The 12,400-nt window shown below is 35.8% G+C and overlaps 1 protein-coding gene across 1 annotated transcript in view; it reads left to right on the plus strand.

Moving 5' to 3' along the window:
- RBM27 (RNA binding motif protein 27) overlaps nucleotides 1–12,400 on the plus strand; it is an 85,467-nt gene that overhangs the window by 61,014 nt on the left and 12,053 nt on the right. The window contains exons 20-21 of the mRNA XM_011231636.3: nucleotides 10,845–10,955; nucleotides 12,334–12,395. Of these exons, the coding sequence (XP_011229938.2) occupies nucleotides 10,845–10,955; nucleotides 12,334–12,395 (173 nt within the window). The remainder of the gene's footprint in view (nucleotides 1–10,844; nucleotides 10,956–12,333; nucleotides 12,396–12,400) is intronic.

The raw sequence follows: 12,400 nt of genomic DNA on the forward strand, positions 1-12,400 counted from the left end.
CCCAGGCGCCCTAGCCAAATTAGTCTTTTTAACATCACGTTTACGTTTAAGATGAAATATTAATGTGTTTTTTTTTTTAAAGATTTTATTTATTTGAGACAGAGTGCACACAAGCGGGGACAGAGGAAAAGGGAGAAACAGACTTCCTGCTGAGCAGGGAGCTGGTCGCAGGGCTCGATCCCAGGACCCTGAGATCATGACCTGAGCCGAAGGCAGATGCTTAACTGACTGAGCCACCCAGGTGCCCCAATATTAGTATTTTTTTAAAAAAAGATTTTACTCATTTATTTAAGAGAGAGTAAGATAGTGAGCAAGCACAAATGGGGAGGAACAGAGGGAGAGGGAGAAGCAGACTCCCCACTGAGCAGGGAGCCCGATGCAGGGCTGATCCCAGGACCCTGGGATCATGACTTAAGCAGAAGTCAGGTGCCTAACCGACCAAGCCACCCAGGCACCCCATATTAGTGTTTTTGTACTGTATATTTTAAAACCAAATTAGAGGATATGTGTTAATGTTGGTCTTTTAGATCCCAGGTGATTATATAAAACTTATATGTAAATTGAAGTACATACATATTTAAAATACAGAATATATTTAACATACAATGAAAACTATAACATAAAACATGTTATATAAATATTTTATTTTAAAGATTTTATTTATTTATTTGAGAGCACACTTGCATGCACATGGAGAAGGGCAGAGAGAAAGGGAGAGGGAGAGAGAATCTGAAGCGGACTTCTCACTGAGTACGAAAGCCCAACTCAGGGCTTGATCCCATGACTGTGAGTAGTAACCTGAGCTGAAACCAAGAGTCAGACAGTTAACCAACTGAGCCACCCAGGCACCCCTATATATAAATATTTTAATAGCATATATCAGAGATCAGCAGACTTTTTCTATAAAGGACCAGATAATAAATATTTTAGGTTTTTGTGGACTACATACAGTCTCTGTCATGTTTTCTTCCACCTCTTCCTTCGCCTCCTCCTCCCCCTCCTTCCTCTTTTTTACTTTATTTAAAAAAATTTTTTTTAAATTTTTTATTTAAGTAATCTCTACACCCAATATGGAGCTCTAACTCAGGACCCTGAGATCAAGAGTTACATGCTCTTCTACCTGAGCCAGCCAGGTGTTCCTCTTTTCATGTTTTTTAAGATTTTTTTTTTTGAGAGAGAGAACACACGTGGGGGTAGAGGCAGAGGGAGAGGGAGAAGCAGCCTCCCCACTGAGCAGGGTGCCTGATGCTGGGCTAAATCCTAGGACCCTGAGATCACGACCTGAGCCGAAAGCAGATGCTTAACCAACTGAGCCACCCAGGTGCCTCTCTTCTTTTTCACTCTTAATAACCTTTTAAAAACATTAAAACTATTCTTAGTTCACAGGCTATCAAAAACAAGTTGCTGGGCCACATTTGGCCTGATGACTATAGTTTGCAGAGAGATGGTATGTGTTATCTTATTACTTTATATATTAAGTATTTAAGTTAAAAAATATGAAATAGTATTATGTAGCATATAAAATAGAATTTTATGTATTTTAAAGGTACAATCAGTGACTCTGGAAAAAAACTTTAAAAAAAGAGTCCTTATTTATGTGTCTTTCGTTTGACAGATCTGAGGATATTAAAGACCTTTATGAAGAATTCCCTCTAAGTATTTTAATATTAAACTTTAGGTCAGAAGATGAAAATTTTAAGTCATAGAGCCTTGCTTGAGGGCACAGACAGGACAAAAGCTAAGGTACATTCTTTTGCCCCTGATTAAAGAGGTTTGGCGAGTTTCAACAGAAAAATTACTTAAACTAAATGTTTGGAATACTTGAACTGCACTTAGTCATTTTCAAGTAGTATGTATCAATTGCAAGATTTTTGACCTGTGGTAGTGTGTTTTAGCTGTTGCACTCAATGATACAGGGTGGAACTTGATTTTTTTTTTCTTCTTCCTGATTATGAAAGTAATACATGCATCTCAGAATGTGTTTGGCTGCAAGTAAAACATGAATAACTTGGGAAATGTGAACATTTATTTTCTTTCTTTTCAAGAAATCCAGAGGTAGGGAGGTTTTAGGTTTAATTTATTCAGAAACTCAGGCACACAACTTCTTTTCATATTTCTCTTCTAGTATCCTAGTATGTTGGCTTTTGTTCTTAGGCCTTTTTCTTCATGGTATGCCACCAGGATGTCTGCAGCAACCACAAACCTCATGGCCTCTAAAAAGAATGTCCAAAGGCAGAAAACAGTACCTTTCTTATGACATTTTTTAAACTTATGAGATAACCTTCCCAGAAAGTATCCCTGCCTCAACCCTCACCCTCCATGCCCAACATGCACCACTGTCACTCAGCACTCATGCCCTCTTGTGTCTTAGCCAGAATTGTCACTTACCCATTTGTAAGCTAATCCCTGTTGAGGAAATCATTACCGTGATTGAATTAGTCAGTCATAGTTCCATATGCCAGTTAGCTAGTGATAAAAATCAGGATCAGTTAAAATGGAAAGAGATTAAGTAGTTCTTGGTTTGGACAACTAATACAATGTCTTTTTTTTCTTTTTTTACAGTTTTATTTAAATTCCAGTTACTTAACATACAGTGTAATACTAGTTTCGGTGTACAATATGGTGATTCAACACTTCCCAGTGCTCATTCATGACAAGTGTGCTCTTTAATCCTCATCACCTACTTCACCCATACCCCACTGACCTCCCATTTGGTAACCATCACTTTGTTCTCCATAGTTATGATGAGTCTGTCTCTTGGTTTGCTTCTCTCTCCCTTTTTTTCCTTTTCTCATTTGTTTTTTTTTCTTCAGTTCCACATATGAGTGAAGTCATACGGTATTTGTCTTCCTCTAACTTACTTTGCTCAGCACAGTACTCTCTAGTTTTATCCGTTTCGTTGCAAACGGCAAGATTTCATTCTTATAGCTGAATAATACTCCATTGTCTGTGTGTACACACAACACATATTTATATGTTCATCAGTTGGTGGAACTTGGACTGTTCGTATAATTTCGCTGTTGTAAATAATGCTGCTATAAATGTCAAGTGCATGTATCCCTTTGAATTAGTGTTTTTGTATTCCTTGGGTAAATACCCAGTAGTGTGATTGCTGGATTGTAGAGTAGTTGAATTTTCAGGGGGGCAGAGGTGTGGTTATATTTTTAACTTTGTGAGGAACCTCCATACTCTTCTCCACAGTGTACTGCCCTAGTTTACATTTCCACCAACAGTGCAAGAGGCTTCCTCCTTTACCACATCCTTGCCAACACCTGTTTCTTATGTTGTTGATTTTAGCCCTTCTTATGCCATTCTTAGCATCATCCCTGATGATAAGTGATAGTGAGTGTCTTTTCATGTGTCTGTTGGCCATCTGGATATCTTCTTTGGAGAAATGTCTACTTATGTCTTTTGCCCATCTTTTAATTGGATTATTTGTTTTTTGGGGGTTGTTGAATTTTATAAGTTCTTTATGTATGTTGGATACTAACCCTTTATCGGATATGTCATTTGCAAGTATCTTCTCCCATTCTGTAGGTTGCCTTTTAGTTTTGTTAATTGTTTCCTTCGTGCAGAGGCTTTTTATTTTTATGTAGTTCCAGTAGGGTTTTTTGGTTTTGTTTTTGTTTTCTTTTTTGCTGTTATTTCCCTTGCCTCAGGAGACCTATCTAGAAAAACATTGCTACAGCTGATAGCAGAGAAATTGCCTCTGCTCTGTTCTAGGATTCTTATGGTTTCAGGTCTCACATTTAGTTCTTTAATCCATTTTAAGATTATTTTTGTGTTTGGTGAAAGAGAATGGTTCAGTTTCATTCTTTTGCAAGACAGTGTCTTCTGTGATGTTCATTGAAGAAAACTTGGAAAACATTTGGTTCCAGAAAGAAGAAAACAACTTGAAGTACCTTAGATTCTTTTGACAGGAATGTTTAGTTTTCATAAAAGTTTTATGTGTACATCATTTGAAGAGTCAGTGAACTTAATAGAGTTGTTAAACATTCTCCTACTCTATTTCTCCTCATTTTCTATTCTTTAAGGATGTCTTCTTTTAAAGTGTTTAGCTGATTTTTTGGGTGTTTTTTCATTTTTAAATCGATTTTACTGTTACTTCTTGATTTTTAAATTGTAAACATTATGTATTGACATTAATCCTTTTGCTTTTTGGCTCCCCAGTTTTTTGGCTGTGTTATATTCTCTCCTATTTTCTCTTTTCTTATGGATTTATACCTTTAAAAAATACATCACCGTATTATCATTGCATACTGTGGATGTAATGCAGTCTTCTATCTGTAGCCAAAGAGCATTTTGAATCTTAAAGTAAGAGATTTAGAAGTCTGATTTTTTTGTATGCCCAAAAATATTTATTCTTTCAAATTTTTGTGTTCTTACTGGCAAGAACTTCTAATTTGCCTGCTCCTTCATTCCTGGAACTTCATATAAGACAATGGAACACTTTTGTTACAATTACTAAAGACTTCTCACATCTGGTTAGCTTTTCCCTCTAGCCTCTCTAGATAGGGGTTTTTACCCTTTCCCATCTTCCAAGTGTGTGAAAATACATTTGAGAGTTTTACTGTATATGAAAGTGATACCTTATCATTTGACAACTAATATGCCTTTGTGTTTACCAGAACAAAAGTTACCCTTCTCTGTATCATTCAGAGAAACTTTTCTGAATAGCACTTCAGTGATTGCCCTTCCTCAGACCGTGTAAAAAAAACTTTTAGTAATGGTATATTTTTTGTGAGCTACCGATAGTTACTGCCATTTGATGGCTAGTGTGTTTTCCATTTGTTTCAGTGTTATGAACAATGTTAATATTACATTTTACTGGATTTGGCGATTTTGAGTAGAACAGTTTATGTGGGACAGTCCTGCACATGTCAAGACCTTTAGCACTGCTGTTAAACGCCAGAAAGTGCTCTCCAGTCTGTATGACACCCAGAATGCCCCCAGAGTAATGTTAACTGTCTCAGTTGAGAACCCTTTCTTTACATTGGTTAGTAGGAGTGAGATGACTAGATCAAAGACATGCATACTTAAAATTTTGGGACAGCTTGCCAAATAACCCTGCAGGAATGTTGTACTAATTCATACTTGCGGTGACATTGGATAAGGGTACCTATTTGCTTATATCCTCAATAGCTCTTGAGTTTTGTTTTTTCATATTTGCTAGTCAGGTGATTGATGAATGATGACTGCCAGAATTGGCATCAGTTTCTGATCTGGGAAAATGGTTGGGCTAGATAAATTTCTCTCTGAATAGCTTCTGCCTCTAAGGTTCCAATTACCTCTGAGTTAATATGTATAACTTCATTGATGGCATATAATTATTTTCTCATATTCACATATATATTGGTACATATTCTTTTATCTGAATTACCTTATTATATTTTGAGGGGCAGCACGCATGTACAAAGAATAAAAGAAAAGTGCGTGCTGTGAAAAATAAGTTTTCCTTTTATACCCAGTCACTCAGTTTCACTCCCCATAGGCATTTATTGTTTTCTGTTTTCTTAATTACCTTCTTGAAGATATTCTTTCTGTGTATGTGTATTATTTTGTCTCTCTTTAACACAGATGGTGGTAGGTTAAACAGTACTCTCTTGCATGTTCCCTTTTTGTTTAATATGTATTAGCTTGTTAATGGAGATGATGCTATACTAGTGCACGTGGTGTTGCTCTGTTCTTTAATGGCCGCGTGGTATTTCATCGCATTGGTGTACCACACTGGATTTAAACAGTCCTTAGTGATGGACAGCTACCTTCTTCCCTACTATTTCATTATTTAAAGCCATATTATAGGTAATGTGTGTGAGATAGTATATATATATGGGTATAGAAAAATTATGTATTTTAATGGATACGTGACATTTTAGAGGCCAGTTTTAAAGTTGTTAAAGTACTTTTTAATAAAAAAATGAGTACATACAAATAGTTTAAAATATGGTTAATCAGAAGTAAAAATCTCCCCTTTTCTTGATCTCTGCCTACTCTTAAAAGGTAGTCCATATTCTTAGATATCTTTATAGAAGAAAATCATTACTATAAGAATATACACACAAAGTTTCTCACTTGAAAAAATTTAACGGAGTAGACTTATATTATAAATAGCTGTATTTCAGGCCTTGCTTTTTTTTTTTTTTTTTTTTTTAAAGTTTTTNAAGATTTTATTTATTTATTTGACAGAGATACAGCCAGCGAGAGAGGGAACACAAGCAGGGGGAGTGGGAGAGGAAGAAGCAGGCTCCTAGCATAGGAGCCTGATGTGGGGCTCGATCCCAGAACGCTGGGATCATGCCCTGAGCCGAAGGCAGACGCTTAACAACTGTGCCACCCAGGCGCCCCAGGCCTTGCTTTTTTAACATAAATATCTTAGCTGTTTGTTATTTTCTTAAAATTATAAGGGTAATTCTCAATTTAAAATATTTTACTGAAACAAACTATACCAACTAGAAGCATATATATATAGTTCAGTGATTATCAGAAGATAAACTTGTATATACCTACCCCTCAGGTCAAGAAAAAGAATATTCCCAGCCCCCTTCCAGTTACTGTTTTCTCTCCTTCTTAGAAAAGTGACCATTATCCTCACTTTATGGTAATCACCTCCTTGCTTTTGTTATACAGTTGATCCTCATTATTCATGGATTTTGTATTTGCACATTAACCTACCTAGTAAAATCATTTGTAAGGTCAAAAATCAATATTCAAGATGTTTTTGTGGTCATTTTCAGACTGTGACTGAGCTGTGAAAAATTTGAGTTACCCAATGCACATGTTCCTAGCTCAGTTCAAATAAGGTGATACTCTGCCTTCTTGTTTCAGCTCTCATACTGTAAACAGCTGTCCTTTTTGCAGTCTATTTAGTACCACATTTTTCTCATTTTTGTGCTTTTCATTGGTGATTTCGCTATTTGAAATGCACCCCCAAGTATAGTTCTCAAGTGCTCTGTCCAGAGTTCAAGAAGGCTGTGATGTGCCTTATGGTGAAGATCCGTGTGTTATGTCAGCTTTGTTCAGGCGTGAGTGCTTTTAGCCATGAGTTCAATGTCAGTGAATCAACAGTGTATTTTAAAAAGGTGTCTTTTAATATAAAGCAAGGTTATGTATTGATTAGTTGAAGAAAATGTTTTGACCAGAGGCTTATAGGAACCTAACCCTCTCTTGGCCCTAGGTGCAGTGGTTCGGTAATTGCTAATTCTGTGCTTGCAGTGAACTTCATATTTCTAGTGCAAATAATGAGAACCACCTATAGTTTTATCACCTAAATGTGCATTCCTAGAGATTATAATATTACTCTATTTTAAAAATTTGTATGAAATGGAACCACACAGTCTATATTCTTTTGTGTCTGCTTTTTCCCCTTAACATTATGTTTGTAAGATTCATTTATGTTGTCAAATGTAACGATAGTTTGCCATTTTTATTGCTGTATAATTTTCAGAATAACAGAGTTTATTCTTCAGTTCTCCTGTGGATAGGTGTTTGGGTTATTTTCACTTTATTTTTATAAATACTGTTGACAGAAGTATTCTTCTAGATCCTTTAGTGTATATATGTACAAATTTATGTTGGATATATGTGGAATTGTTGAATGAACTACACCAGTTTCATTAATGTAGATCCCCACCAGTAGTGTGTGAAAATTCTTGACTTGGTATTATTAAAATACATCTTTATTCTAATCACTAATCTTGTTTATTGTTGTAAGTTAGAGTGTGGAAGTTATTCTTAATTCTTGACTGCATACAAATTAAATTTCTAATTCTTCCTTCAGTAGTTTATATGCAGTACATTTAATGCCCTAAAGTTCCTTTCGGAGGACAGAACTGCTATCCTCTTTGGAGGGCAACCTGGTAAATATAGGTTAAAAAATCTCATCATTTCTGTGGTTACAAAAGTAATACATCTTTTTTAAATTTTTCAAATAACAAAGTCTAAGGATCTAATTAATGTACTACATGGTGACTATAGTCGATCACACTGTATTGTATAATTGAGATTTGCTAAGAGAGTAGAACCTAAATATTTTCATCAGAAAAAAGGTGAGTATGTGAGGTGATGAATGTGTTGTTAATGAACTAGACAGGGAGAATCACTCTTTATACGTCCATCGGATCATGATGTTTTACACTTAGAAATAGCCTTCAGTTTTGTCAGTTTTACCTCAGTAATGCTGGAAAGAATTCAGGTAATACTGAAGTGAGCAAAATAGTGAAAAAGTCTCTCTAATTGGGGTGTGTATGTTAAATGAATTAGGGCAAAAGATGTCTACTACACACGTTACCAGATTTTATCTCCAGGTTTATTGAGATCTAATTGACATACAACGTTGTATTAGTTTAAGATATACAACATAATGATTTGATATATGTACCTGTAGTGAAATGATTACTAAAATAAGTGTAGTTCACATCCATCACCTCACATAGTTAGAGTTCCCATTTTCCTTGTGATGAGATCTACTCTCTTAGCATCCACCTGATTTTTAAAAATTGGTAAATGTATATTTGGATGGGGTCAATTTGATACATCATTTTAGTATGTCCCATGAGTTAAAATGTGTGGTATCAGGTTATAAACATGCAGCTCCCCACAGAGATAATAGAATTTTTCCTTAGATCACAGGCTAATTTCTGTGCAAACAGTAACTGGTTATGGATCTGGCTTAACATACACTCTTATATTAAAATTTTTTTAATTTTTAAAAAAGATTTTATTTATTTGACAGAATGAGCACGAGTAGAGGGAGTGGGAGAAGCAGACTACCCGCTCAGCAGGGAGCCCGCCATGGGGCTGGATCCCAGGACCCTGGGATCATGACCTGAGCCAAAGGCAGACACTTAACTGACCTAGCCACCTAGGCACCCCCGCCCCCGCTCTTTTTAAAAGATTTTATTTATTTATTTGACAGAGAACATGCAGTGATCTGAGTGTTCTGTGGAAACGTTTGGCAAATGCTTAATGACATTTATCAGCGTTTTTCCTAGAAAAACTAAAGTGAACCCCCATATTTAAAAGAACCATTTCTATTACGTTTTTCAGGATTGAACTCAGAATTGGGGATATTCTGCAATCTAGCATCATTGATAGAAAAGTTGTAAGAATGACTGAGCTTTCACTTTAGTGATACTTGGGTCCCTATTCTTTTCTCTCTGTTGCTTTTTCTTTAAAATTTTTGCTTTCTCTTAATGAAATTTCTTGGGGAGGAAGAAATTGGGTGGTAGTACTAAGAAATACACTTGAAACAGCAATTTTACCTTGAATTAGGAGAGTAGGTGTTAATTAGCACTTGTTAAATGTGTAGAATGGCTGGGTACTTGCCATTTTTGTATGGCATTTCAGAAGAGGAAGTGGGGATAGCTTTATCAGCTACGGGTGGAGCTGTAAGAGATACTGTGATATCAGTAGGCATTTTAAAAAATTATACTTTTAAGTTTTCAGTCTAATTCTGTCGATTATCAAAGCTAAAGACCAGTAATCGTATTATGACGGTATCTGTTGAAACAGGATCATAGGGGAAGAGAGGAAAAAATAAAACAAGACGAAATCAGTGAGGGAGACAAACCATAGGAGACTCTTAATCATAGGAAACAAACTGAAGGTTGCTGGAGGGGAGAGGCATGGGGGGATGGGGTAACTGGGTGATGGACATTAAAGAGGACATGTGATGTCATGAGCACTGGGTATTATATAAGACTGATGAATCTCACTGATCACTGCCTCTGAAACCAATAATAAATTATATGTTAATTAATTGATTTAAATTTAAAAAAAAGCATGAGGTTAACCAAGTGTGTCATTTGCAAAGCTGTATACTTTGCTATGTACCTTAGTAATTTGTATGTTAGGGTGTATTTTAATTTGTTTTTTGGTTAATGCCTCTTTTTTAAATATTTATAATTATGCTAACAGTAATTTTTGTGCTTTTGGATAGAACACTCATATTTTTCTTATGGACTCCTTAGAGCAATCCTGAAATAGGAACAAATGAAAGAAAGCTAAGATACTTTGATATTAAGCAACTTACAGAGGCTCATTTATGTTCAGTTACTTGCCAGTTAGTGGTAGAGCTGGATCAAGATTTTAATCCTAGCATCTTGTTCAGTAATCTTTTTTTGTCTCTCTCTTTTTTTAAAAGGTTTTATTTATTTATTTATTTTTGAGAGAGAGCGAGTGAGCACAAGTTGGGGAGAGGGGCAGAGGGAGAAGCAGACTCCCTGCTGAGCAGGGAGCCCTATGCGGGACTTGATCCCAGGACCCTGGGAACATGACCTGAGCTGAAGGTAGACACTTAACCAACTGAGTCACCCAGGAGTCCTTGTTCAGTTCTCCTGATGTCAATAAATCCTAAGCAGGGGGAAAAAAAAAAAAAAGATAGTATTTGTTGTTTTCATCATGACTTTTATAAGTGGAGTGACAGTATAATTTATCATCTAAACCAGGACAAATTTTAAAGTTAACATGACATAGATACAAGTCATAACTATCTGGGCAAAATAGTACATGTGGTCCTTTTAATTAAAAGGGACTTCAGGGTTGCTGGGGAGGTGGGTGGGAGGATGGGGGGTACCTGAGTGATGGGTGTTATGGAGGGCACGTGATGTAATGAGCACTTGCAATGGATGAATAACTGAACTCTATATCTGAAACTAATGATAGACTATATGTTCACTAATTGAATTTAAATAAGTTTTAAAAGGGAGGAGGAGATTTCACTTTTTCTAGCTCTTACTGGAGATCGTATAGATCCACTTTAATATTTTCTTCCCCAAGTCATTACACTTTTTAAATAGCGTACAATTTAAATACAAACTTTTGTGTTTTTCTAAAATCTATTTTAGACTGCAAACCAAGGGTCAAAATTCAAAGACCGTCGGCTACAAATATCATGGCACAAGGCCAAGGTGCCTTCTGTATCCACTGAGACCGAGGAAGAAGAAGTCAAGGAGGAGGTAAATCTAACAATTGAAAATAAGCATTCACTTAAATTGTTTCTCAATTAATATTTTTCTTGACATTAAATTAAATTTTAAAATAAATATTGTTCTTTCATGCACGCAGTAACTTAAGACTAGTCTACAAGTTTACTGAAGAATCAGAACAGTTGCAGACATAAAAAGATCTTTAGCTGGGGGATATTTTCTGGCCTAGGAGAGACTGTTCTTTTTTTTTTTCTCTTTTCTCTTTGCATTTATTTGGCTTTATTTGTGCTCTAGAAATTTTTATTCTGGTAAGTGAGGACATGGGTTACATGAACAAATTTAATTTTAGCTGGTTGTTTTAGCTTTTTGTTTATTCATGTTCCATAAGTAATAGATTTGAGTTTCTTGTTTTCCTTCTATGTATGGTTGGTTAAAATGATAGTAAAGATGTGGGAATAAAAGTGAAGAAGTAAGAAAACCCAAGGACTTAACATAGAACTGCTGAATAATGAAACTCTTAAAATACATGAAAAATAATTTTGCTTTTTTACTCCCCATTTCTAATTTGCTTATTAAAATGGACACTTAGCCAGCATTGCAGTTATTCCTAATTCGTTGTAATTTCGCTTTTAAAAGATGTTAGTTAGCATTTATGATTGATCAAGAGTCCTCTGACTATGCGGGTAATTTTAAAAAACAAAAGCATGGGGCGCCTGGGTGGCACAGCGGTTAAGCGTCTGCCTTTGGCTCAGGGCGTGATCCCGGCATTCTGGCATCGAGCCCCACATCGGGCTCCTCCCCTGGGAGCCTGCTTCTTCCTCTCCCACTTCCCCTGCTTGTGTTCCCTCTCTCGCTGGCTGTCTATCTCTGTCAAATAAATAAATAAAAAATCTTAAAAAAAATTAAAAAAAGAAAGAAAAATCTTGGTGTTTTGGGAATGTTTGTAGATATTTCTGCTTTGTGAAAGATTTTAGATTTTTATGTAAGGTTGAGGATGTTGGCGTCATGGGGAAGTTAGTATGTTCTCCATCACAGATAATTGGATATTAAAGGAAAGGTTTAGGAGCTTGGTCATTTATTTTCTTTTTAAATTAATGAATTAATAAATTAATTTTATCAAAACTATTTCATAGATATTTTTATTTCTCTTATTAAACATTCATATATTATTTTCTTTATTTTCCTGATGATATGAGAATGGAAATCTTAAAACTTGCAAAATCAGCAAGGGGGAGGAGAGTATGTATATGGTAAAAAGCTGTTTTGGGTGTTTTTACCCTGAAGGATGTTCTCTGAGTGTGTCAGTTGTAAATCCAGCCTGGGTTTTGTATACTAGTCTGTTTGTCCTTTGGCCTAATAACTTCACATTCTTGTACCACTAAGCAGGTTTTACCCTCTCTTTCTTCAGGAAACAGAGACCTCAGATTTGTTTCTCCATGATGATGATGATGAAGATGAAGATGAGTATGAGTCTC

The sequence above is a fragment of the Ailuropoda melanoleuca genome, chromosome 3, assembly GCF_002007445.2.
Source record: "Ailuropoda melanoleuca isolate Jingjing chromosome 3, ASM200744v2, whole genome shotgun sequence".
NCBI classification, from domain to species: Eukaryota; Metazoa; Chordata; class Mammalia; order Carnivora; family Ursidae; genus Ailuropoda; species Ailuropoda melanoleuca.